Raw genomic sequence first — 25,311 nt, 5'->3', positions numbered from 1 at the left:
CTTTACCTGAAAAGAGTTTGAGACATTGTTCTTTCATGTTTCTCAATTTATTTGGCTAATTGTATTTCTGCACACATGGAAAGGTATTGCAAGAAATTGAAAAATAACAGGGTTGTTCACGCGGGTCTTCTTTCCTGATATTGATTGTCACCTCCTTAGTGCAAAATGTTTAGATGGGGCGGAATTTTTTGGTAGGTCCAGAAAGGATTCCAGGCTCAGTATGTACACTAGAGTAGAGGCTATTTTGGATTTGGTGCAAGGCAGTAGGTGTGCTGAGCTGGTGTCATCTCTGTGGGAGGGCATTTGGGAAATTGTGACCACAATTTAGGGAGAGAAGAGGAAACATGCCTGGAGGTAGGGGACGTCCTTAATGAATACTTTTGCTTAAGTGTTCAGCAGCAAGAGGGGCCTTGGTGATTATGAGGACAGTGTATTGATGTTAAGAAAGAGGATATGCTGGAACCTTTGGAAAAGATTAGGATGGATAAGTCCCTGGGGCCAGGTGGGATATACCCGAGGTTACAGTGGAAAGCGAGGGAGGAGATTGCTGCCCCCTTGGTAATGATCTTTGCATCCTCTCTGTCCACAGGAGTGTACCAGATGATTAGAGGGTATCGTAGATTATTCTTCTGTTCAAAAAGGGAAGAGGGATAATCCTGCAAATTATAGATCAGTGAATCTTACTTCAGTGGTGGTGAAATTATTGGAGAGGATTCTTAGAGACTTTATCTCTACTGGGAAAGGTATACCCTGTACAAAAAGGATGGGTTACACCTCAGCTCGGACACCAATATTTTGCTGGGAGGTTTGCTAGATTTGTTGGGGAGGTTTAAACTAATTAGGCAAGGGTATGGGAACCAGAGTGACAGGGCAGAGGATGGAGTATTGATGTATATAAGTAGAAGCAGATTGTGCACAAGGACAGGCAGATACTAGGGCAAAATCACAGACAGTGGGATAAGTTGGTGTAGTATGGGGGCAAAATCAAAAAGGCTGATGAATACAGGACTGTAAATGTTATATTGAATTCACTCAATATATGGATTACGGTAAATGATCTTGTAATGCTGTTAGAAATTGGCAGGTATGCCATTGTGGGCATCACTGAGTTGTGGCTAAAAGGAAGTAATAATAGCTGGGAGCTTAAAATCCAAGGATATGCATTGTATGAAAACATCAAGCAGATAGACAGAGGAGTGGTGTGGCTCTGTTGCTAAAAGAAGAAATCAAATCATGAGAACAAGCCTTTAAGAGCCCTGGAGTATGAAACTTCGATCTGCAGTGTAAAAGATTACACTACCCATTCAACATAATGCCTCCCACTTGGAGTGATACTTGAAAATGCAGCACACTAGCAAATCCAATAGACTAGGACATAAATGAAGTTTGTTTTATGCATTGGGATACAAATACATTTTATTCATTTGGCTACAAGATGATAAGAGACAAAGATGAGTGACCTTCTCCCCAGGACAGAAATTGCTAATTTTAAGGTGTTTGGAAGAAAGTATGGGAGATGTCAGAGCCAAGTTCTTTAGAGTCCAGAGGGTGCATGGAATTCTCTGCTAAGGGTTGTTGTAGAGGCATATACATTAGCGGCATCTAAGAAACTCAGTGGTGGCACATGGATGATAGAAAACTGGATTACTATTTAGGAAGGGTGGATTAGATTGATCTTAGAGTAGGTTAAAAGGTTGGTACAACATCATGGGCAGAAAGTCTAATGTTCTAATATGAAGTTGACGGTGGAACTGGAAGGGTAGATACAGAAAGAAGAAAGGAAGTTGGATTTGAGCAAAATGCTGGAGGAACTCAGCAGGCTAGGCAGCATCTAATGGAAAAGTACAGTTGACATTTAGGCTTGAAATGTCAACTGTACTTTTTTCTATAGATGCTGCCTGGCCTGCTGAGCTCCCCCAGCATTTTGTGTGTGTTACTTGGATTTCCAGCATCTGCAGATTTTCTCTTGTTTGTAAGGAAGTTGAATTCATCACTTTGGAGGCATTAAAAATGTGGTTAATGTTCAAAGCTTGTGTCTGGAAACTAAGGACAAAGGTAATTTGTTCCTGGTTTTAAAGTACAAATCAACTGTTGATGCACCATCAATAACTCTCGGAGATGGGAGTCGAACAATAGGCTTTTATTAGCTGCAAGAGACCACGATTAGCAGCAAGAGACCACCACACAACATCCTGGAGACTGAGGGAGGAGCAGTGCCTCCAACCGCTTTTATACAGGGGTCTGTGGGAGGAGCCACAGGAGCAGTCAGCAGAGGGGCATGTCCAGACAGGTATATGTAGTTCACCACAACTTTAAAAAAATTAAGTAGTCATAGGTCCTGCAATGACAAAGAAAAAGCAAAGGTGTATTGGAAGCACTGTAGGAATTTGGTATTACTAGAATTAATATTACTGAAAATAGAATAATAAGAAGTGACTTGGGGAAGAGGGGAGGCTTAGTCAAGCTGTCTTTGTGAGTCACCAGCTGTGCAGAGAACACTGGACCCTTCCCTAAACTGTAAAAGGAAATTTGAAGATGGTGATAATTTTCTAACTCACTGTAAAAGCCAAAGATGGCACAGATACTAGAATAAAAAGGTACATTATGGAGCCTAAGTAGAACTGAAATACAGTGTTCCATGTCTCCTACAGAGTTAAACCCATATGAGTTGCTGCAGTTACAGCTTTCATTTTGAGAAGGTGAATAGAATCAAAGGAGAAATCAGTCAATGTGAGAGCCGTTTCAGCCAAAAGGAGAATAGTGGTGATGTAAGAGACCAGTGGATGCTGTGATCTGGAGCAATAAAAGACAACTAGAGGAAGTCATGGGGCAAGCAACATCTGTGGTGGGAGGAGGAAGATATTTCAGTAAGATCAATTTCTCCCTTCCCCATTCTCTCTTTCCTCACCCGCACCCACCAACACACTGATGTTCATTGCAGCTTTTTTTCCACTAAAGAGAAGTGGAAGTGGACTAGATTGCTCTGGAGTGTAGATTGGATATCCATGCTGAGAATGAGATGGAGAAAAGGCCAGGAAACAAAAAAGTTAGATAGTATTAGAATGATCTGAATGTAAGGGATGAAACTTTGGCGGGGGGGGGGGGGGGGGGGGAGGGGGAAGAACATTAAACATTACTGTATGTACGGAAAGAATAGGCTAAAACAATTGGTCTCCTGGAGTTATTTTGATTATGGAGTGCATTTTGAGTGATGAAGACTCATGGCAAAAGAAATGGACATGGATATAAAGAGGGCAGAATAGGAGTGCAGCTTCAACAGCTCAACTCTTCAACGTGGGGAGGTAAAGGCTTCTGAGAATTAATTGTGGTCAAGATGGGAAGATCAGAAGCAAATGGTGAGATTGGTTGAGGAGTGAATTAAAGGAAAATGGAAAGAGGATCTGGAAGAATGTTTGAATACAAGTTGATCCTTTATTTGAAAGCATGAAATACAGTAAATGTTTAGGAGTGTTGAATAATAATGAAATGGAACTGAAGGCTAGAGCAGGTCAAAGAATGTGAATTGGTTCTGCTGAAGAGAAGGTTCAAAAACATATTGCATAGTGATGAGAATTATATGATCAAGAATGTATTGCCCAACTTTTACGAACTGGATATCTGCTGTTAAAGAAGAAATTTGGATACCTAAAGGGGAATGCAGTAAAGTGGGTCAAAATACTATATCTGACACAGAATTGATGGAACAAGTGACCTTGTTTTGTGAGATTCCATGAAAATCCAGTGCTTTTCTCTCCTGCAGAGAGCGAGATATATGGGAGCGAGAAAGCCGACGGGAACGTGAAGGTAGAGAAATGCTGGAGAGGGAACGAAGCCGCTTGCAAATTGAGAGGATGCGACTCGAACGAGAGAGACTGGAGCGAGAAGCACTGGAAAGAGAGAGGTTGCTTATAGAAGAAGTAAGTTAAAAATCTAGGCAGTTGGTCAAAGTCTTACAGCACGGAAAGAGGCTATAGCTGCTAACAATCTTGATTCCAGCCAATCCCCTGGATGAAAAACCCATTACTGTGTAACCTGCCTCTGTTCCTCATGATTCTGTACACTTTGGTCAGGTCCCCCTGCTCTAAGGAAAACAAACTGAAATAATCTACCCTAATCAAATCCTGGTGAACTTCTTCTGCATTTTAGGTTAAGGCTAGAGTATCATATGCAGATCTGAACAATTTTTTACAAAGTTGTCCCATACCTTCTCTGTTCTTAGGTTCTATGCCCCAAATGCTACCTTCATTATAGTATATTACTGTTCTTCAATATTTTGAAGAATTACACAATTACTCAATTACACAAGGACTGAAATAGCCAAGGAAGGAAGATGCCGCATTTTTGATTTGCAGAGCATCATACCTGCAGATCTCTGGTTGACAGAAATAAATTGAGAAATATATAAGATACAAAATTGCACCCAAGAGACTAGAGTAGTGCCTACATTGGAAGGCTATCTAGAAATTACACATTTATGTTAAACGTAATGACAGTTGTATGGTAACTTGCGGGCTACTCACAAGGTTCAGTTCTTAGCTCTCAAAATTTACTATTTATATTAATGACCTGGAAAAGTGGGCAGTATTCATATTTATTGGCAATACTAAAAAAATTAACTGAAATGCACATTGTAATGAAGATGTTGTAATTCAATTGATAATTGATTTAGTGGGTATGTGAAAATTTAGCAAATTAAGTTTAATTTGGGAAAGTGTTAGGTCATTAACTTGGTGAGAAATCAGATTATTATCAAATAGAGACTGGAAATGAGTGAAGTACGGGGGATCTAGGTGTTCTATGAATCACAATGTTCAAGTGCAACAAGTTAAAGCAAATAGAACATTGGTCTTTATTGCAAATGACTTAAGAGTTTAGAAATGGAAAAGTTTTATTAAAGTTGTACAAAGTGTTAGTGATGCTACACTGAGAGTAGTGACGCAGTTTCGATTCCCTTATTAAGAAAGGATTTAGTAACATCTTAGGCAGTCCTGAATAGTTAACTAGACTAATTCCTGAAATGAGAAGATCATCTTGTCAGGAGAAACTGATCAGTTTGTGCTTGTATTCTTTGAGCTCAGAAGAATGAGTGCTGAGGTGTTAGAGACTTAAGTGCTAATGAAGACAAAGGAGCACATTTTCAAGATAAAGGGTTGATCTTTTATAACTAAGATGTATAGACATTTATAATGAAAGTCAAGAATTCCCTACCCCAGAGAGTGCTGGAGACTAGATCATTAAATTTATTTAGAGGAGGTTTTTTTTTGTGAGATCAGGGAATGGAGGTCCATGAGGATGTGGCACATAGGAAGAGTTGAATGAGTAGATCAGCCATGGTCACATTAATTGGTTGGGAAAGGGTCAGAGGAGGCTTTCCTACTCTTTTTCCCTTGTATTATATTGGACAAATAAACCTTGTGGAAGAAAGAGTTGGACTTAATGAGCTCATTGTTTATATTGAGTTATTAAGGAATCCATGTAACCAATAAGATCCTAGTTTGATTCTAGCTTAGACTATTTGCTGAGTCGGGGGAAAAATAGGTAATTGTGATTGGTTTCCAAAATAAATAATAATAACCATCCAAGGTGACTTCAGTTGAGAGGTTTCTCACACTCTTTGCATGGTCAATTTGAGGAAACTTCAGAATTATTATGGATGCCCCCAGCATGTACTTCAGCTATAGTCATGACTTAAAAAAAAATCATGGTTTACTTCAGTATTAAAGATATGAGACCCTTCAGTATCCTTTTAATAAAAATGTTAAAGTATTTGGTAAAATATTCATTTTAAGAACTGCACTGTAGTTGAATCATGCAGATCTGCTGAGCTAACTGATGTCAGCTCTTTAGGACAATAGACAGTAGATGCAGGAGTAGGCCATTCGGCCCTTCTAGCCAGCACCGCCATTCACTGTGATCATGGCTGATCATCCACAATCAGTACCCCATTCCTGCCCTCTCCCCATGTCCCTTGACCCCACTATCTATAAGAGCTCTATCTAACTCTCTCTTGAATGCATCCAGAGACTTGGCCTGCACTGCCTTCTGGGGCAGAGCATTCCACATATCCACCACTCTCTGGGTGAAAAAGTTTTTCCGCATCTCTGTTCTAAATGGCCTATCCCTTGTTCTTAAACTGTGGCCTCTAGTTCTGGACTCGCCCATCAGCGGGAACATGCTTCCTGCCTCCAGTGTGTCCAATCCCTTAATAATCTTACATGTTTCAATCAGATCCCCTCTCATCCTTCTGAATTCCAGTGTATACAAGCCCAGTCGCTCCAATCTTTCAACATATGACAGTCCTGCCATTCCGTGAATTAACCTTGTGAACCTATGCTGCACTCCCTCAATAGCAAGAATGTCCTTCCTCAAATTTGGAGACCAAAACTTGCAGGTGGGTTCTCACCAGGGCCCTGTACAGCTGTAGAAGGACCTCTTTACTCCTATACTCAATTCCTCTTGTTATAAAAGCCAGCATGCCATTAGCTTTCTTCACTGCCTGCTGTACCTGCATGCTTGCTTTCATTGACTGATGTACAAGAACACCTAGATCTCATTGTACTTCCCCTTTTCCTAACTTGACTCCATTTAGATAGTAATCTGCCTTCCTGTTCTTGCCACCAAAGTGGATAACCTCACATTTATCCACATTAAACTGCATCTGCCATACATTTGCCCACTCACCCAACCTGTCCAAGTCCCCCTGCATTCTCATAACATCCTCCTGACATTTCACACTGCCACCCAGCTTTGTGTCATCGGCAAATTTGCTAATGTTACTTTTAATCCCTTCATCTAAATCATTAATGTATATTGTAAACAGCTGCAGTCCCAGCACCGAACCTTGCGGTACCCCACTGGTCACAGCCTGCCATTCCAAAAGGGACCCGTTAATCACTACTCTTTGTTTCCTGTCAGCCAGCCAATTTTCAATCCATGTCAGTACTCTGCCCCCAATACCATGTGTGCCCTAATTTTGCCCACTGATCTCCTATGTGGGACTTTATCAAAAGCTTTCTGGAAGTCCAGATACACTACATCCACTGGCTCTCCCTTGTCCATTTTCATAGTTACATCCTCAAAAAACTCCAGAAGATTAGTCAAGCATGATTTTCCCTTCATAAATCCATGCTGACTCGGGCTGATCCTTCTACTGCTATCCAAATGTGTCGCAATTACCTCTTTTATAATTGACTCCAGCATCTTTCCCACCACTGACGTCAGGCTAACCGGTCTATAATTCCCTGTTTTCTCTCTCCCTCCTTTCTTGAAAAGTGGGACAACATTAGCCACCCTCCAATCAGCAGGAACTGTTCCTGAATCTATAGAACATTGGAAAATTATTACCAATGCATCCACGATTTCTAGAGCCACCTCTTTAAGTACCCTGGGATGCAGGCCATCAGGTCCCGGGGACTTAACAGCCTTCAGACTCAACAGTCTATCCAGCACCGTTTCTTGCCTAATATAAATGGACAGAATCAATGGGTTTGATTCTTGCACGTTCCCTGTTTTTATGGCCATTGTTACTCACTATAATTCCATTAATGTGAATAACTGGTGTAGGCAGTATAACAGTTTGCTTGTCATACTCCTGCCTCAGTTGAATGTAATTGCTTGTGTGAAGAATCTGGTGGTATCAGTTGCCCTTGGGAACTCTTAAATATGAGCACTTTCAAGGAAAAGCTATTGGTAAAGGGGTTTCAATAATGTGAATAAGCTTTTGAAAAGTACTCATCTACTCATATTTCTAAAACTTCGGAGACTCCATACAAGACGTGATTTGATCACGTACAACAATTGAGTGAGAAACAAAAGTCAGCTGCCAACAATGAGATTGACATGCTGGTTGGCTTAATAAGCTACTTGCAAGTTAAGTATTTGTTTTTTCACAATGATGTATGTTATTCCATACAGGAGAGGAGACGAGAACAGGAGCGAATACATCGAGAGAAGGAACAATTGTTCCGTGAGATGCACTATGAACAATCTATGAGGAGGCCTTACGATAGACCATACGAAAGGCCGTATGAAAGGTTTTATGATAGGCCTTATGAAAGACCATATGATAAGCCTTATGATAGGTAAAATGTCATTTTTCTTCCAGAGTTTTGCATGATGGTCTAATCACTATATAATGCCTTTGTCCTCCATTAAATGTTGTGATGTTATACTGTACAAACCAATTATCCTTGATAATGTCAGCTGATTTTGTCTGGAATATTAGAATCAGATTTATTATTCATGACTTGTGTGATGTGAAATTCGTTGTTTTGCAGCAGCAGTACAGTGTAAAGATAAAATTGCTATAAATTACGAAAATAAAATAGTTTAAAAAAAGAATAGTGAAGGTACTAAAATTAGTTCAATGTACTGGGTTAGCTTGAAGATGGCCTTTGATTTGGAGTCGTACTCTTCAAGATCAAACTTGTTTGGATCACAGCAGAATTGCCTGAACTGCCAGCAATAAATGTCTTGACTCCATCTATGAGCTAAGGGACACGGGAAGTAAATCATGCAACCTGAGTGTTGTAAATGGTGCAATTTCAAAAGGATAAACCTGAAATGTTCTTCCTAAATCTAGTTACAAAACAGAAATGATGCCGGAGTTTGTTTCCTCATTCCAAAAATCAAACTTATTCAACTTTTTTTTACAAACCAAAAATAAAGATGTACATTGAGTAAACATGAGATTCTACAGATGCTGGAAATCAGTACAACACACACAAAACGCCAAAGGAGCTCAACAGGTTAGGCAGCATCTATGAAGAGGAATAAACAGATGACATTTTGGGTGGAGACCCTTCATCGGGACTGGAAAGGAAGGGAAGGGACAAGAAGTCAGAATAAGAAGGTGGTGGTGGGGGGGGGGGGTGTTGGTGCACAGGCTACCAGGTGATGGGTGAAAGCACGTGAGGAGGAAGCTGCCTGAGGGAGGGATAATGAAGTGGGAAGCTGGGAAGGGATAGGTGGAAGAGGTAAAGGGCTGAAAAGGAAGGAATCTGATAGAGTAGTGGACCAGAGAAGAAAGGGAAGGAAGAGTGCTATTAGAGGGTGGTGATGGGCAGGTGAGCAGAAGAGAAGGTGTAAGAGGGGAGCCGGAACAGGGAATGGTAAAAGAAAGAAAGAAGGTGCAGTTGGAGAAATTATTGAAAGTTAGAGAAGTCAATGTTAATGCCTCGGGCTCGAGGCTACCCAGATGGTATTTCTCCACCTACCTGAGAGAGTCCTCATCGTGGCAGTAGAGGAGGTCATGGACTGACATGTCAGTATGGAAGTGGAATGAGTAATTAAAATGCATGGCTACTGGGAAAACTTGCCTTTTGTGATGGGTGGAGTGAGGGTGCTTGACGAAGTGATTCCCAATCTGTGTCAGGTCCCACCAGGACCACAGTAGATAATACTGATAGACTCGTAGCTGAAGTGTCATTTTGCCTGGAAGGACTGTTTGGGGCCCTGAATGGTTGTGAGAGAGGAGGTGTAGCACTCACCCCTTTCCACTGATCTCCCTCCTGGCACTTACCCAGTGGTAAGACAAGGGAGTCATGTAGAGAGCACTCCCTGCTGAAAGCAGGGAGAAAGCTGGTGATGGGGGAGGGGAAGAGGAACAATGTGCTTAGTGGTAGAATCCATTGAAGATGGCAGAAGTTATGCAGGATGATGTAATGGATACAGAGGCTTGTGGGGTGCTAGGTAGAAACATAGAAAATAGGTGCAGGAGTAGGCCATTCGGCCCTTCGAGCTTGCACCGCCATTCAATATGATCATGGCTGATCATCCAACTCAGAACCCTGTACCTGCTTTCTCTCCATACTCCCTGATCCCTTTAGCCACAAGGGCCATATCTAACTTCCTCTTAAATATAGCCAATGAACCAGCCTCAACTGTTTCCTGTGGCAGAGAATTCCACAGATTCACCACTCTCTGTGTGAAAAAGTTTTTCCTCATCTCAGTCCTAAAAGGCTTCCCCTTTATCCTTAAACTGTGTACCTTCTGGACTTCCCCAACATCAGAAACAATCTTCCTGCATCTAGCCTGTCCAATCCCTTTAGAATTTTATACGTTTCAATAAGATCCCCCCTCAATCTTCTAAATTCTAGTGAGTACAAGCCTAGTCGATCCAGTCTTTCTTCATATGAAAGTCCTGCCATCCCAGGAATCAATCTGGTGAACCTTCTTTGTACTCCCTCTATGGCAAGAATGTCTTTCCTCAGATTAGGGGACCAAAACTGCACACAATACTCTAGGTGCGGTCTCAACAAGGCCTTGTACAACTGCAGTAGAACCTCCCTGCTCCTGTACTCAAATCCTTTTGCTATGAATGCCAACATACCATTTGCCTTTTTTTACCGCCTGCTGTACCTGCATGCCCACCTTCAATGACTGGTGTACAATGACACCCAGGTCTCGTTGCTCCTCCCCTTTTCCTAATCGGCCACCATTCAGATAATCTGTTTTCCTGTTCTTGCAACCAAAGTGGATAACCTCACATTTATCCACATTAAATTGCATCTGCCATGAATTTGCCCACTCACCTAACCTATCCAAGTCACCCTGCATCCTCTTAGCATCCTCCTCACAGCTAACACTGTCGCCCAGCTTCGTGTCATCCGCAAACTTGGAGATGCTGCATTTAATTCCCTCGTCTAAATCATTAATATATATTGTAAACAACTGGGGTCCCAGCACTGAGCCTTGCGGTACCCCACTAGTCACTGCCTGCCATTCTCAAAAGGTCCCGTTTACTCCCACTCTTTGCTTCTTGTCTGTCAACCAATTCTCTATCCACATCAATACCATACCCCCAATACCGTGTGCTTTAAGTTTGCACACTAATCTCCTGTGTGGGACCTTGTCAAAAACCTTTTGAAAATCTAAATATACCACATCCACTGGCTCTCCCCTATCCACTCTACTAGTTACATCTTCAAAAAATTCTATAAGATTCGTCAGACATGATTTTCCTTTCACAAATCCATGCTGACTTTGATGATTTCACCTCTTTCCAAATGTGCTGTTATCACATCTTTGATAACCGACTCTAGCATTTTCCCCACCACTGATGTCAGACTCACCAGTCTATAATTCCCTGGTTTTTCTCTTTTTTAAAAAGTGGGGTTACATTAGCCACCCTCCAATCCTCAGGAACTAATCCAGAATCTAAAGAGTTTTGAAAAATTATCATTAATGCATCCACTATTTCTTGGGCTACTTCCTTAAGCACTCTGGGATGCAGACCATCTGGCCCTGGGGATTTATCTGCCTTTAATCCCTTCAATTTACCTTCAAGGTAAGGAGAAGGGGAGCTTTATCCCTTTATGGCGATGGGAAGATCTGGTGCGAGTGGATGTCTGGGAAATGGAAGAGGTGGGTGAGGGTAGCATCAATGGGAGAGGAAGGGAAACCCATTATTTGAAGAAGTAGGACATCTCATATATTCTAAAATGGAAATCCTCATCCTAAGAACAGATGCGGTGGAGACGAACTGAGAAAAGGGAATGGCTTCTTTTTAAGTTATAGGTTTCACCAACACATCTAGCTTAGCAAAAACCTCTCCTATGTTCCAAGGTACCATTGCCTCTGGTGATACAGGGGTGAAGGCAAGAAAGAAAAACCTGTTGTATTAACCAGAGAGAAAGAACATCACAGCAGTATTTAGAAAGATATCTAGGAGAGCATCCAGTGAGGCCCTATGGGTAGAACCTGACAATAAAAAGGGGTGATCATCCCATAGTCAGCAGGAATTTGAGGAGCAAATGTGGGTAATCGTGGATAATGGAATGATAGGATTGTAATAGTTGGTAATTTCAGCTTCCTGAATATTGACATTTCAGCTTCCTTATTATTGACTAGGGCCTCTAAAGTGCTGAGGAATTAGATGGGGCAGAATTTAAGTATGTGCAAGAAAGTTTTCTGAAATGAAAAGTGGATGGTCCAACTAGAGAATGGGCCTTCTCTTAGGAAATGAGACTGAGCAAGTGGTTTATATTTCATTGGGAGAACACTTTAGGGTCAGTAGCTGAAATTTTATTACTAGCAAGACAGTTATGAGATAAGATGGGACTGATCCTGACTTCGAAGTCCTAAATTGGGACAAGGATAATTTTGATGGTGCCTTAAAGGAACTCTGCCAAGTTGAGTTCCGCTAGATCATGTACATGTAAAAGCGAAGAAAAAGGTGGTCAAGATTAGGGAACTTTATTTGAAGAAGGTTGTTAAGAATTTAGTAACAAGAATGGAATTGTGTGTAGCTAGGACTAATCAAATCACTTGAAGTATAAAGCATGTAATAGTACACTTGAAATTGGAAAGCCAAAAAGGGCCATTTCATATCTTTGGCAAGCAATGGAGGATCCTAAAATATTTTATAAAGGGCAAAAGAATAATTAGGAAGAGAGGAGATTCTTTTGAACATCAGAACATACTACATTTCAGGCCCTTCAATCCACAATATTGTGCTGACCTTTTAACCTACTCTTAAGATCAATCCTACCCTTTCCTCCTACATAGTCCTCTATTTTTCAGTTATCCATGTGCTTTTCTAAACGTTTATTTAAATATCCTTAATGTATCTGCCTCTATCACCTCCTGTGACAGGGCATTCCACACACTCAGCACCATCTCTAAAATAAAATCTTGCCTCTGACTTCCCAAAAATCATTTTAAAATTGTGCCCCCTAATCCTAGTCATTTCTGTCTTGGAAAAAAAGTCACTGGAGGATCTAACCAGGGTTTTATAGAGCTGTAACATTACCTTGCAGCTCTTGAGCACAATTCCCTGACCAATGAATGCTAATATACCATATGCCTTCTTAACTACCCTGTCATGCGTGGCAACTATGGGCGTGGACCTCAAGATCCCTTTGTTCCTCCACACTGCCAAGAATCCTGCCAATAACCCTGTATTCTGCCTTCAAATTCAATCTTCCAAAATGAATTACTTCACACTTTTTCAGATTGAATTCCATCTGCCACATCTCAGCCTAGTTCTGCATCTTGTTAACGTCCAGTCGCAACCTACGACAATCTTCTACACTATCCACAAGCTTACTGTCCTTCATGTCACCTGCAGACTTGCCAACCCACCTTCTACTTCCTCATCCAAGTCATTTATAAAAGAACAGATCCCTGTAGAAACACATTGGCCAGTGATCTCCAGGCAAAATATGGTTCATCTGCAGCCACACTCTCCCTTCTTTGGGCAAGCCAATTCTGAATCCACACATCTAAGTTTCCCTGGATCCCATGCCTCTGGACTTTCTGAATGAACCTACCACAGGGAACCTCGTTAGATACTGTACTAAAATGCATATCCACCACATCCACTGCACTACCTTCATCACATTCTCAAAGATTTCAGTCAGGTTCATGAAGTATGACTTGCTCCTCACAAAGCCATGCTGACTATCCCTCATCAGACTACTTACTGAAATGTTTGGAAGTCCTGCTTCTAAGAATCTTCTTCAATAATTTGCTCACCACTGAGGTCTGTAATTCTCAGGAGTTATCCCGACTTCCTTTTAACTCTCTACCTCCCACCCTCCAATTATATGGAGGGTTAATTATCTGAGACTACTGTGACCAATGAAGGTGCAAAGATAATCTCCGAAGGTGCAAAGATAATCTCCAAAGGGCTCAGCAATATCATCCCTTGCTTTCTGTAGTAATTTGGGGTAACTCTGTAACTCTGTCTGGTCCCAGAGGCTTGTCTATCATAATGTATTTCAAAATGTTCTTTGACTATCTTGTAATTTTCTAGACCCCTTTCTTCAGCCTTGCTTTCAATTCCTTAATAAGCTTCCTCCTCCTTGACAAGATGATCCACCTTAAATGAATGCACATTAGCTATCCTCACTAGGACAAACCTATCCAGAACCTATGCAAGTGTATCCTAAACAACATCCACATTTCATTGTGCATTTTCCTGAGTACATCCGTTCCTAATTTATGCTCCCAAATCCCTACATTAAAGCATCATAATTCCCTTTCCCTGAATTAAGTGCTTGCCCATACCACCACCTATCCCTGTCAAGGCTATGGAAAGGTTCGGGAATTGTGGATACTGTCTCAAATGCTCATCCACCAAGAAATCTGACATCTGGCCTGGTTCATTGCCTAACGCCAGATCCTCTCCTCTTGTCACCCTGCCTACATATTGAGTCAGGAATCTTTCCTAGATACCTAATAAATTTTGCCTCTTCTAAACCTTTTAATATTAGGCACAAGTCATACATGGCAATAACCCTGTTATTTTTGCACCTTTCCAAAATCTGGCTTCTGATCTGTTCTTCAGTGTCTTGCAAGGGGTGGGGGTGTCTATAAAATACTCCCAATAGAGTGATGAATCTCTTTTTATTTCTAACTTCACACACACTTAGTAGACAATCCCTCCACGGTGTCCTCCCTTTCAGTGGCTATGATACTACCCCTGATTAGCAATGCCACCTCCTCAGCTCTTTTATCTACCTCCCTGATCCCTTTTGAGGCATTATCTCTGGAACATCCAGCAGCCATTCCTGCCCTTATAACAGCCAAGTCTTGGTAATTGCCACAACATCATAGTTCCATGTGCCAATGAATGCTCTTAAGTTCATCACCCTTGTTCTTCATACTTTTTGCATTAAAATGGATAAATTTCAACCCATCCCACTGACAGCAATTTTGCCCTATCAACTGTTTATCCTTTCTCACAGTCTCTCTATGCCTGTACACCAACTGCTCATCCTCTGACCTATCACTCCAGTTCCCATCCCCCTGCCAAACTAGTTAAAGCCCACTCTGAAGTTCAGGTGTAACCCATTGTTTTTGTACAGGTCATGTCTTATCGAGAAGAGATCCCAATGATCCACAAATCAGAAACCCTGCCCTCTGCACTTATTTCTCAGCCACTATATATTCCTCTGCTAAATCATCATATTCTTGCCCTCACTGGCACATGACATATGCAGCAATCCAGAGGTTAGTACTCTTGAGGTCCTGCTTTTGAACTTCCTACCTAGCTTCCTATATTCTTTAGGATCTGATCCTATTTCCTGCGTATGTTATTGGTATGAATACATAGCACAACTGCTGGCTGAGTACTCTCCCTATTTAGAATGCTGTGGTCCCGATATGAGAGATCCCTGACTCTGGCAGCATACCATCCGGATGGCTCTTTTACATTCACTGAATCTCCCTTCTGCTCCCCTAAGTATTGAATCCCCTACCACCATTGCACTCTTCTCTCCCCTTTCCCCTTCCCCTCCCCCTCCCTTCTGAGCCACAGACTCAGTGCCAGAGACCTGGTATCTGCAGCTTTCTCCTGTTAGGTCACCCTCCACATCAATATCCAAAGTGGTACAGCCGTTACTGGGGAAATGGCCACAGGTTACTCTGCACTGTCTATTCTCTTTTCCTCTCCTGAAAGACACCCCATTACCTGCCTTCTGCAACTTTGGGGTGACTACCTCTTATCTAGTAACTCTTATCTATCACCACCTCAGTCTCCTGTATGAGACGAAGGATATCTAGCTTTAGCTCCAGTTCCCTAACACAGTTTATAAGAAACTGCAACTGGATGGACTTCATGCAAGACTAGAGGTCGTCCCAAACTCCCACGTCTGACATGAAGAACACGGCATTAATCACTACATTAGTTGGGCACTAATAAAGTGGAAACTTACTAGAAACCTACATTAGCCTCTGCCTCTCCTCACTGAAGCCTCTTGGGTGAAAGCTCATCTACTTTAGCAATGTCCCACTCCAACAATGGCGCTCTACCTAAACCTAAAATTTTTATTGGCCCTGACAAGTGTATAATTACCCAATAATTTCAAGCCCACTAAATAGCCTGACTGCTCTGCTCACTTTATCAAAACTCATCCTCAAAATCCACAGGCCAACGGCTCTGCTGATCTCAAGAGGCCCAAATGACCTGACTAGCCCCACTTACTTTTTCAAGGCAACGAAAACTAAGTGTGGTCCAACCAGGGTTTTATAGAGTTGCAGTATTACCTTACAACTTTTGAATTCATTTTTCCAACAGTGAAGGCCAACAGACTATACACCTCCTTAATTACCCCATCAACTTCTGTGGCAACTTCATGGCTCCCAAGATCCTTCTGGTCTAACACTCTAAGAATTCTGCATTAACCTTGTATTCTGCCTTCAAATTCGACCTTGTAAAGTGATTCACTTCACAGAGTTGAACTGCATCTGATACTTCCCAGCCCAGCTCTGCATCATGTCAATGTCCCGTTATAACCTAGAACAACCTATATTATTCACAACTCCACCGACTTTCGTGTCATCTGAAAACTTACAACTCATCCTTTCACTTCCTCTTGCAATTCAATTATAAAAATCACAAAGAACAGATCCCTGCTGAATACAGCTAGTCACTAGCCTACAGGTCGCATACACTCCATCTATAATCACCTTGTCTTCTCTGTGCAAGCCAATTCTATATCTGCACAACCCAGGTCCCATGCCTCTTGGCTTTCTGAATGAGCCTACCAAGGAGAACCTTATCAAACGTCTTAATGAAATCCATATTCTGCCTTCATCATTAAGCTTTGTCAAATCCTCAATTCAATCAGGCTTGTGAGGTCATGTAGACTATCCCTATCAGACTATGCTTCTTTAAGTTCTCTAAGAATCTTCTCTAATAATTATCCTACTACTGAAGTAAGACCTACAGGTCTGTCATTCCCAGTGTTATCTTTATTCCTCTTCTTGAACAAAAGAATAACATTTGCCACCCTCCAAGTGTGGTGATTTATACGTGAAACCATAGGAAATTGCTGAAGTTTTAAATGAATACTTCAAGTCTGAATTTACTTCCACGAAAGATCTGCAACCTAGTGAGTTCAGAGGAAGGAACTGTGATATTCTGGAGCAGATCATCATAGCAAGGAGTGAGGTATTGGAGGTCTTGAAATACGTGAAGGTGAATAAATCTCTGGGATTTGACCAGATACATCATAGGTCGTTATTGGAAGCTGTGGCCATGGTAGAGAATTTTGTATTTTCATCAGCCATAAATGAGATAATGAAAGTGAGGATAGCTAATGTGCATTCATTTAAGAAACACCATGGGGACAAGTCAAGAAACTACAGGCCAGTGATCCTTGCATCAATGATGGGAAAGTTACTGGAAGGGATTTTGTGAGATTAGATCTGTTTATTAACATGTACTGTACATCAGAATATACAGTGAATTGCATTGTTTGCATTAGCAGCCCACAAGTGTCGCCACACATTCTGGTGCTAACATATCTTGCCCACAATGTTCATCAGAACAACATGCTGCCAACATACAATAAGCAGAAGCAACAGCAAATCAAAATAATAACAAAGCAAAACAAGCCAGTCCCTACTACCGACACACAAAGCCAGGCCTCCAACCCCAGGACAGGCTGCTTCCAGGTCTCTGACTTCCAGTCCTTGGCCTAGACCCTGGACTTGCAAACTAGTAAATATCAGGCCTCTGTCCTCTGAACTTGCTAAGCTAGGGGGTTCCCTGGACTGGCCAACTCATGGCTCCACCTTCAGATTTTGACTTCTGGTCTCCACAGTCTCGGGACCTCAACCTCCAGAATATCTGATCTGTGGGTTTTGACACCGGATCTCGCCGATCACAGCTCTTGATTTCAGGACCTGTGGACCTCAGGACTTTGACCTTTGGACTCGCTGATCATGGGCTTCCAACCAAAGGATTTGCCAGCCTCTGGGTTTCATTGCTGTGTCCACAGAATGGGCTTCATTGCTGTGGATTAAGCAGTTGCTTGCTTGTGGTGAGTAAGCGCGAGATAGGAGCAACCTACATTTGTGAAGAAATGGACTGACTAGGGATAGTCAATGGGGCTTTGTGCATGGGAAATCATGCCTCAGGAATTTGATTGAATTCTTTGAAGAGGTGACCAAGAGGATTGATGAGAGCATCAATAGTTGTATAAATGTACTTTAGCGGGGTCTTTGATGAGATCCCTCATGGTAGATTGATCACATGGAAGCCTGCCGCAGGGATTGGAGCTGGGTTCTCTTGTCATATATATTAGTGATTTGGATGAGAATGTAATTGGCCTGATTGGTACAGAAAATACCAAATTTCATGGTGTAATGTTACAAGATCAGCCAGCTGGGAAAATGGGCTGAAAAATGACAGATGAAATTTAATGTGGACAAGTATGAGGTGCTGCATTGTGGAAGGACAAAGAATGGTAAGACTCTGAGGTGTGTATTAGAGCTAAGGGACCTGGAAGTACAGATCCATAATTCCTTGAACGTGGTATCACAGGTAGATAAGGGTTGTAAAGAGAGCTTTTAACATGTTGGCCATCTGCGGAACATCTCTAGTCACAGGCAGCCAATCAGAAAAGGCTCATTTTATTTCCACTCTTTGCCTCCTGCCGGTCAGCCAGTTTTCTAACCTTGCTAGTGTTTTTCTTGTGATACCATGGGCGCTTACCTTGCATAAGTCAGGGCGTTGAGTACAGGAGTTGAGACGTTATGTTGAAGTTGTGTAAGATGTTAGTGAGGCTGAATTTGGAGCATTGTGTGCATTTCTAGTCACCTATCTACAGGAAAGATAACAATGCTTGAAAGAGTGCAGAGAAAATTTAAGACTATAAGACATAGAAGCAGAATTAGTCCATTTGACCCATCAATTCTACATTATTTGATCATGGCAGATCCATTTCCCTCTTAACTCATTCTCCTGCCTTCTCCATGTAACCTTTCATGCCCTGACTTATCAAAAATCTATCAACCTTTGCCTTAAATACACCCAATGACCTGGTCTCCACTGCCACCTGTGGCAGATTCACCACCCTCCGGCTAAATAAATTCCTCCTCATCTCCATTCTAAATGGACATTCCTCTGTTCCGTGGTTGTGCCCTCTGGTCCTAAACTCTCCCACGATAGGACACATCTTTTCCACATCCACTCTATCTAGGCCTTTCAACATTCAATAGGTTATGAGATCCCTCCTCATTCTTTTCAATTCCAGTGAGTAAAGGCCTAGAGATATCAAACATTCCTCATATTATAAGGCTATCATTCCCGGAGCCACTTTTGTGAACTCTCTCCAATGTCAGCACATTCATTCTTCAATAAAGGGCCCAAAACTTCTCATAACACTCCATGTGAGATCTCACCAGTACCTTATAAAGGCTCAGTATTACATCCTTATTTTTATATTCTAATCTTCACAAAAAATGAATGCTTCCTTATCACCAACTCAACTGGCAAGTTAGCCTTTAGGGAGTCCAGCACAAGGACTGCCAAGTCCCTTTGCACCTTGAATTTTCTCCCCTTTTAAAAAATAGCCTGTGCTTTTATTTCTTCCTCCAAAGTGCATGACCATTCCGACAAGGTTTTCCAATTGCCACTTCTTTGCCCATTGTCCTAATCTGCCTAAACCCTGTGCAGCCTCCCTGCTTCCTCAACACTGTCTGCCCTTCCACTCACCTTTGTATTATCCACAAACGTGGCCGCAAAGCCATTAATTCCGTCATCCAAATCATTGACACAATGTAAAAAGAAGTAGTCTCAACACCGACCCCTGCGGAACATCTCTAGTCACAGGCAGCCAATCAGAAAAGGCTCCTTTTATTTCCACTCTTTGCCTCCTGCCGGTCAGCCAGTTTTCTAACCTTGCTAGTGTCTGTCTTGTGATACCATGGGCTCTTACCTTGCAAAACAACCTCATACTTTGTCAAAGGCCTTCTGAAAATCCAAGTGGACAATATCAACTAATTCCCTTCTGTTTATCCTGCTTGTTATTTCCTCAAAGAATTCCAATAGATTTGTCAGGCACGATTTTCCCTCAAAATATCCACGCCGAATATGACTTACTTTATCATGTGCCTCCAGGTAAATTCTATCACATTATGATCACTGCCTCCTACCTTAACCCTAATCAAATCTGATTTATTACACAACACTCAATACAGAATAGCTGATCCCCTAGTGGGCTCAACCACAAGATGTTCTAAAAAGCCATCTCATAGGCATCCTACAATTGTCTCTCTTGGAATCCAAAATCAGCACCAACCTGATAGTCCTAATCTACCTGCATATTGAAATCCACTATGACTATCATAATATTGCCCTTTTGACGTGCATTTTCTATTTCACTTTGTAAGTTGTAGCCCACTGTTCGGAGGCCTTTATATTACTCCCATCAGGGTTTTTTTTTACCATTGCAGTTCCTTAACTCTACCCACAATGATTTTACAGCTAATCCTACGTCACCTCTTTCTAAGGATTTGATTGCATTTTTTGCCAACAGAGCCACAGCAACCCCCTGCCTACCTGCCTGTCCTTTAAATACAATGTGTATCCTTGAACGTTAAGCTCCCAACTATAATTTTCTTTCAGCCATGACTCAGTGATGCTCACAATGTCATGCCTGCCAATCTCTATTATTCCATATACTGCAAGCATTCAAATATAACATCTTCAGTCCTGTATTTGTCACCCTTTTCAATTTTGTGCCCCTGTTATCCCATCAACTGCAATTTTGCCCTAACATCTGTCTGTCCTTCCTGACAGTCTCACTACACCCTGCCTCTACTTACATACCAACTGCCTCATCCTTAGCTCTATTATTCAGTTACCCATCTCCCTGCCAAATTAGTTTAAATCCTCTCCAACAGCTCTAGCACCTGTCTGCTAGGGTATTGGTCCCTGTCGGGTTCAAATGTAACCTGTCCCTTTTGTACAGGTTATACCTTCCCCAGAAGACATCCCAATGATCCAGAAATCTGAAACCTGCTCCTGCACTAATTCCTCAGCCACACATTCATCTGCCAAATCATCCTAATCTTATCCTCACTGGTGCATGGTACAAGCAGCAATCCAAAGATTACTACGCTGGAGGTTGTGTTTTTCAGCTTTCTATTTAGCTCCCTCAGTTCTCTCTTCAGGACCTCCTCCAATTTCTGACCTATATCATTGGTGCCAATATGTACCAAGACTTCTGGCTACTCACCAAGCAAGAATGTTGCTCGGACTTGAGGCTCTGAGTTATAGGGAATGGGGGAATAGTTTAGGATCTTATTCGCTGGAGTCCAGTAAAGTAGGGGGGTAGAGCTTAGAGTGGTATACAAAATTGTGAGGGGTATAGATCAGGTGAATGTATGCAGGCTTTATCCCCTGAGGTTGGGTGAAATGTGAATTTGAGGTCATAGGTTTAAGGGAAATATGAGGGGGAACTTCTCACTCAGAGGGTGGTTTGAGTGTGGAACGAGCTGCTAGCAGTAGTAGTAGATTCAAGTTCCATTAAAGAGAAGTTTGGATAAGTACAAGGATAAGAGGAGTATGGATGGCTCTAGTCCAATGCATGCAGATGGGATTAGATAAAAGATCAGGCTGGCATGGACTGGGTGGCCAAAGGGCTGTTTCTGTGCTATAGTGGCACTCCATGATTCCATGGCAATAACTACAGAAGTTGGCAAAAGTTATGGTAGATGGAATTTAAGTGTGAAGTGTTGCAATTCAGGAGTTAAACCTGAGTAGAACATGTACTGTGAATGACAGTCCCCTGAGAAGTATTATTGAGTAGAGAGACCTTCGGGGTTCATGTTTATGGCATGCCTGTTCCATTGGCTGAGGCATGGAATACAAGAGTTGGTACAATTGTACAAAACACTGGTTCGGCTGCACTTGGTGTGTTATGTGCAGTTCTGGTCACCACACTGCAGGAAGTATGTGATTAAGCTAGAGAGGATACAGAAAAATTCACAAGAACAATGCCTGGATTAAGGTCTTGAGTTATTTAGGAGAGATAGGACAGGCTTGGCCTGTTGTGCCTGGAACAAAGGGATCTGAAAATTTACATAATAAAGGTATGTAAACATTATCAAAGACATTGGCTGGGTAGATAACCATATAACCATATAACAATCACAGCACGGAAACAGGCCATTCCGGCCCTCCTAGTGCATGCCGAACTCTTAATCTCACCTAGTCCCACCTACCCGCACTCAGCCCATAACCCTCCACTCCTTTCCTGTCCATATACCTATCCAATTTTACCTTAAATGGTCAGTATCTATTTCCTATGAGAGGGAAATAGAGGTTTTCAGTTTATGGTGAGAGGAGGAGGTTTAAAGGGAATCTGAGGGGTAATTTTTCATATAGAGTAGTTCATATCTGAAAGGAGATGTCAGAGGATGTGGAGGAGTCAGGGAAAGGAACAGTATTTAAGAAGTATCTTGAAAAGTATTTGAGCAAGGCATAAAAGGGACATGGATTTCTTGTATCAAGTGGGATTAGTTTAGATGGACATAATGGTTAGCATTGTCACAAGAGGGCTGAAGAGCGCAGAAGTGCTGCACAACTCAATTATCTGAGTCTATCAAATGCTTTCTGGGAATCCTATTACATCCTCTTGTTTTTATTTCCATTCTGTTATTAATAAGTTTAACTTCCCTTTTATAGTTGACTTTGCTTGATTGCCTTGAATATTTTTAAATACTTTTAATAACTTACAACAGTTTTCCTATAGCAGATGTTAAACTAATGTCCTGTAATTTCCTGCTTTCTGCCTTTCTTGAATAAAAAGTATTTGCTGTTTTCCAAAATAATGGAACTATTCCCTAAGAAGCTTTAGAAAACAAAAACTCTTTTAATATCCTAAAGTTAAGTGCACATGGACCTGGAGACTTGTCAGCCAGCCAACAGTGGCTTTATTCTCAACATCTGGAGAAACAGCATGTATCCTATCACCCTGTCGCAGAATCTTGTTTATTTCTTGAGCTGCTGCGTTTGTGGCAGTAATGCACTATTAAGCTGGGTGCCAACTGCTGTAGAAGAAGAAGAAGAGCTGCTGCAATTTTCTGAAGTCCAGTATGACCTAATCATATTTAGTTGTTGGGCAACATCTCATCCTAGGAAATGGTCAAAGTATCTAGTTGCTCTGATTCCAAGTCCAATGTATCCTTTAACTATGTCCCAAATAAGGTTTTCCCTAACCTTAATACAAACTCAGCAAGGCTTTCTAGTTTTACTCCAACAACCTTGGTATTAAGGTACACACACTTTCTTAATTACTTGCACCCCTATAAAATGCAGAACATTAAAGCACAGTACAGGCCCTTCAGCACACAATGTTGTGCGAACCTTTTAACCTGCACTTTCCTCCTAAATAGCCATCAATTTTTCTATCATCCATATGCCTATCTAAAAGTTTATTAAATGTCTCTAATGCATCTTTATCACCACCACAGGCAGGGCATTCTATGCACCCACCAGTGGGGGAAAAATAAATTACTTCTGACTTCTCTCCTCCTCATACCATCCTTTAATCTCTTAAAATTATGCCCCGCCACCCCATACTAGACATTTCTCCCACTGGAAAAAGTCTCTGGTTGACAACTATGCCTCATCATCTTGCACACCTCTATAAAGTCACCTCTCATCCTCCTTTGCTCCAGGGAAAAGCTCTAGGTTCCCCAACCTATCCTCATAAAATATGTCCTCTAATCAAGGCAGCTTTCTGAATCTTCTCTGAATCCTCTTGCTAGCTTCCACATCCTTTTTATAAAGGAGGCAGACACAATATTCAAAGTGTGGTTTTATAGAGTTGCAACGTCACCTCACGACTCTTGAATGCAGTCCCCTGACTAGTGAAGGCCAACGCATTATACAATTTCTTAACAACTCTATCAACTTGTACATTAACTTTCGGGGATCTATAGATGTGGACCCCAAAATCCCTCTGTTGCTACACACTGCTAAGAATCCTGCCATTAACCCTGTATTCACTGTTCAAATTCGTCCTTTAAAATGAATCATTTCATACTTTATACTTTTGTGGGTTGAACTCCATCTGCTGCTCCTCAGCCCAGCTCTGCATGTCAAAATCCCACTGTAACTTTCAGTACCTTCCATACTATCCACACTACCACTAACCTTCATATCACCTGCAAACTTACTAACACGCCCTTCCACTTCCTCATCCAAGTCATTTGTAAAAATCGCAAAGAACAGGGATCCCAGAAAAGATTGCTGTGGAACACATTGGTCAGCAACCTCCAGGCAGAATATGGTCCATCTGAATCTACCCTCTGCCTTCTGTGGGCAAACCAATTCTGAATCCTCACAACCAAATTTCCTTGGATCTCATGCCTCCTGACTTACTGAATGAGCCTACCATGGGGAACCTTATCAAACGCCTTACTAAAATCCATGTACAACACATCTACTGCTCTACCTTCATCAATGTGCTTTGTCATATCTTCAAATAATTCAATCTGGCTCATGAGGCATGATTTGCCTCTCACAAAGCCATGCCGACTATCCCTTATCAAACTGTTTCTCCAAATGCTCAGAAATCTTGTATCTAAGTCTTTTCTTCAACAATTTGCCCACCACAGGCAAAGGAAGACACGCTGGTCTATAATTCTTTACTCCCTACTCCCTTTTTTGAACAAAGGAACAACATTTGCTATTTTCCAGTCATCTGGTACTACTCTTGTGGACTCTGAGGATGCAAAGATCGTCTTTAAAGGCTCATCAATCTTTTCCCTTGCTTTCTGTAGTAACCTGGGGAATATCTCATCTGACCCCAGAGACATCAAAGAAAATGGTAAGAAGGCAGGTGTATGGGGTGAGTGGGATCCGAGATCCGCCATGATGGAATGGCAGAGCAGACTCGCTGGCCTAATTCTGCTCTTAAGTCTTATGGTCTTATGCACTTATCTATCCCAATGTTTATCAAAGGTTCCAGCACATTCTCTTTCTTAACCTCAACTGGCATATCAGCCTATTTTACGCTGTCCTCACAAATTTCAATGTCCCTCTCATTGGTGAATTTATCCATATTTGTGTCTATGTGCCGTTGCACTAATACTCTTTGTACATCAACTAGTTTTTACCCTTTTGAAATTCTATTTTTCCTTCAAAAGTAAGTTGAGTAATGGTCGCTATTTCTGAAATTTTTCCTGACCAATTCTGTAATCAGTTCACAATAAAGGGTGTATTGGGTAGGATGATCATTTTTTCCATGGATGGGGCATTGGATTATAGTGAGAACGCTTGTTCTTTATAGTATTAGTGTATTGTACCACAATAAATTTACTCTAGCTCATAATGCCCTCTGGCTGGGTGTCCTTGGTGCTGCCCCAGTAGCAAGATGTTTCAATTCCCTAACATTATCTTTTTCATGTACATGCCTGTATTTCACCTTCATGTTTTTCTTGGTTACCAGGTTCGAGGAATAGCTTCTTGCCCTCTGCCGTCAGATTTCTGAATGGATATTGAACCCATAAACACTATCTCACTACTTTTTTCTCTTTTTGCATGACTTATTTAACATTATATATATA

The 25,311-nt window shown here is 41.6% G+C and overlaps 1 protein-coding gene across 8 annotated transcripts in view; it reads left to right on the top strand.

Annotated features, from left to right (window-relative positions):
- LOC140740050 (scaffold attachment factor B1-like) overlaps positions 1–25,311 on the top strand; it is a 92,908-nt gene that overhangs the window by 43,668 nt on the left and 23,929 nt on the right. For all 8 annotated transcript variants that reach the window (XR_012101785.1, XM_073068884.1, XM_073068881.1 and 5 more), the window contains 2 exons: positions 3,761–3,917; positions 7,915–8,081. Coding sequence is in view for 7 of the 8 variants with exons in the window: in XM_073068884.1 (XP_072924985.1) it covers positions 3,761–3,917; positions 7,915–8,081 (324 nt within the window). In the remaining variant the exon portion in view is untranslated. The remainder of the gene's footprint in view (positions 1–3,760; positions 3,918–7,914; positions 8,082–25,311) is intronic.

The sequence above is a fragment of the Hemitrygon akajei genome, chromosome 16, assembly GCF_048418815.1.
Source record: "Hemitrygon akajei chromosome 16, sHemAka1.3, whole genome shotgun sequence".
NCBI lineage: Eukaryota > Metazoa > Chordata > Chondrichthyes > Myliobatiformes > Dasyatidae > Hemitrygon > Hemitrygon akajei.
The sequence above is the reverse complement of the archived record's forward strand: the minus strand, read 5'-3'. Positions and strand labels throughout refer to the sequence as shown.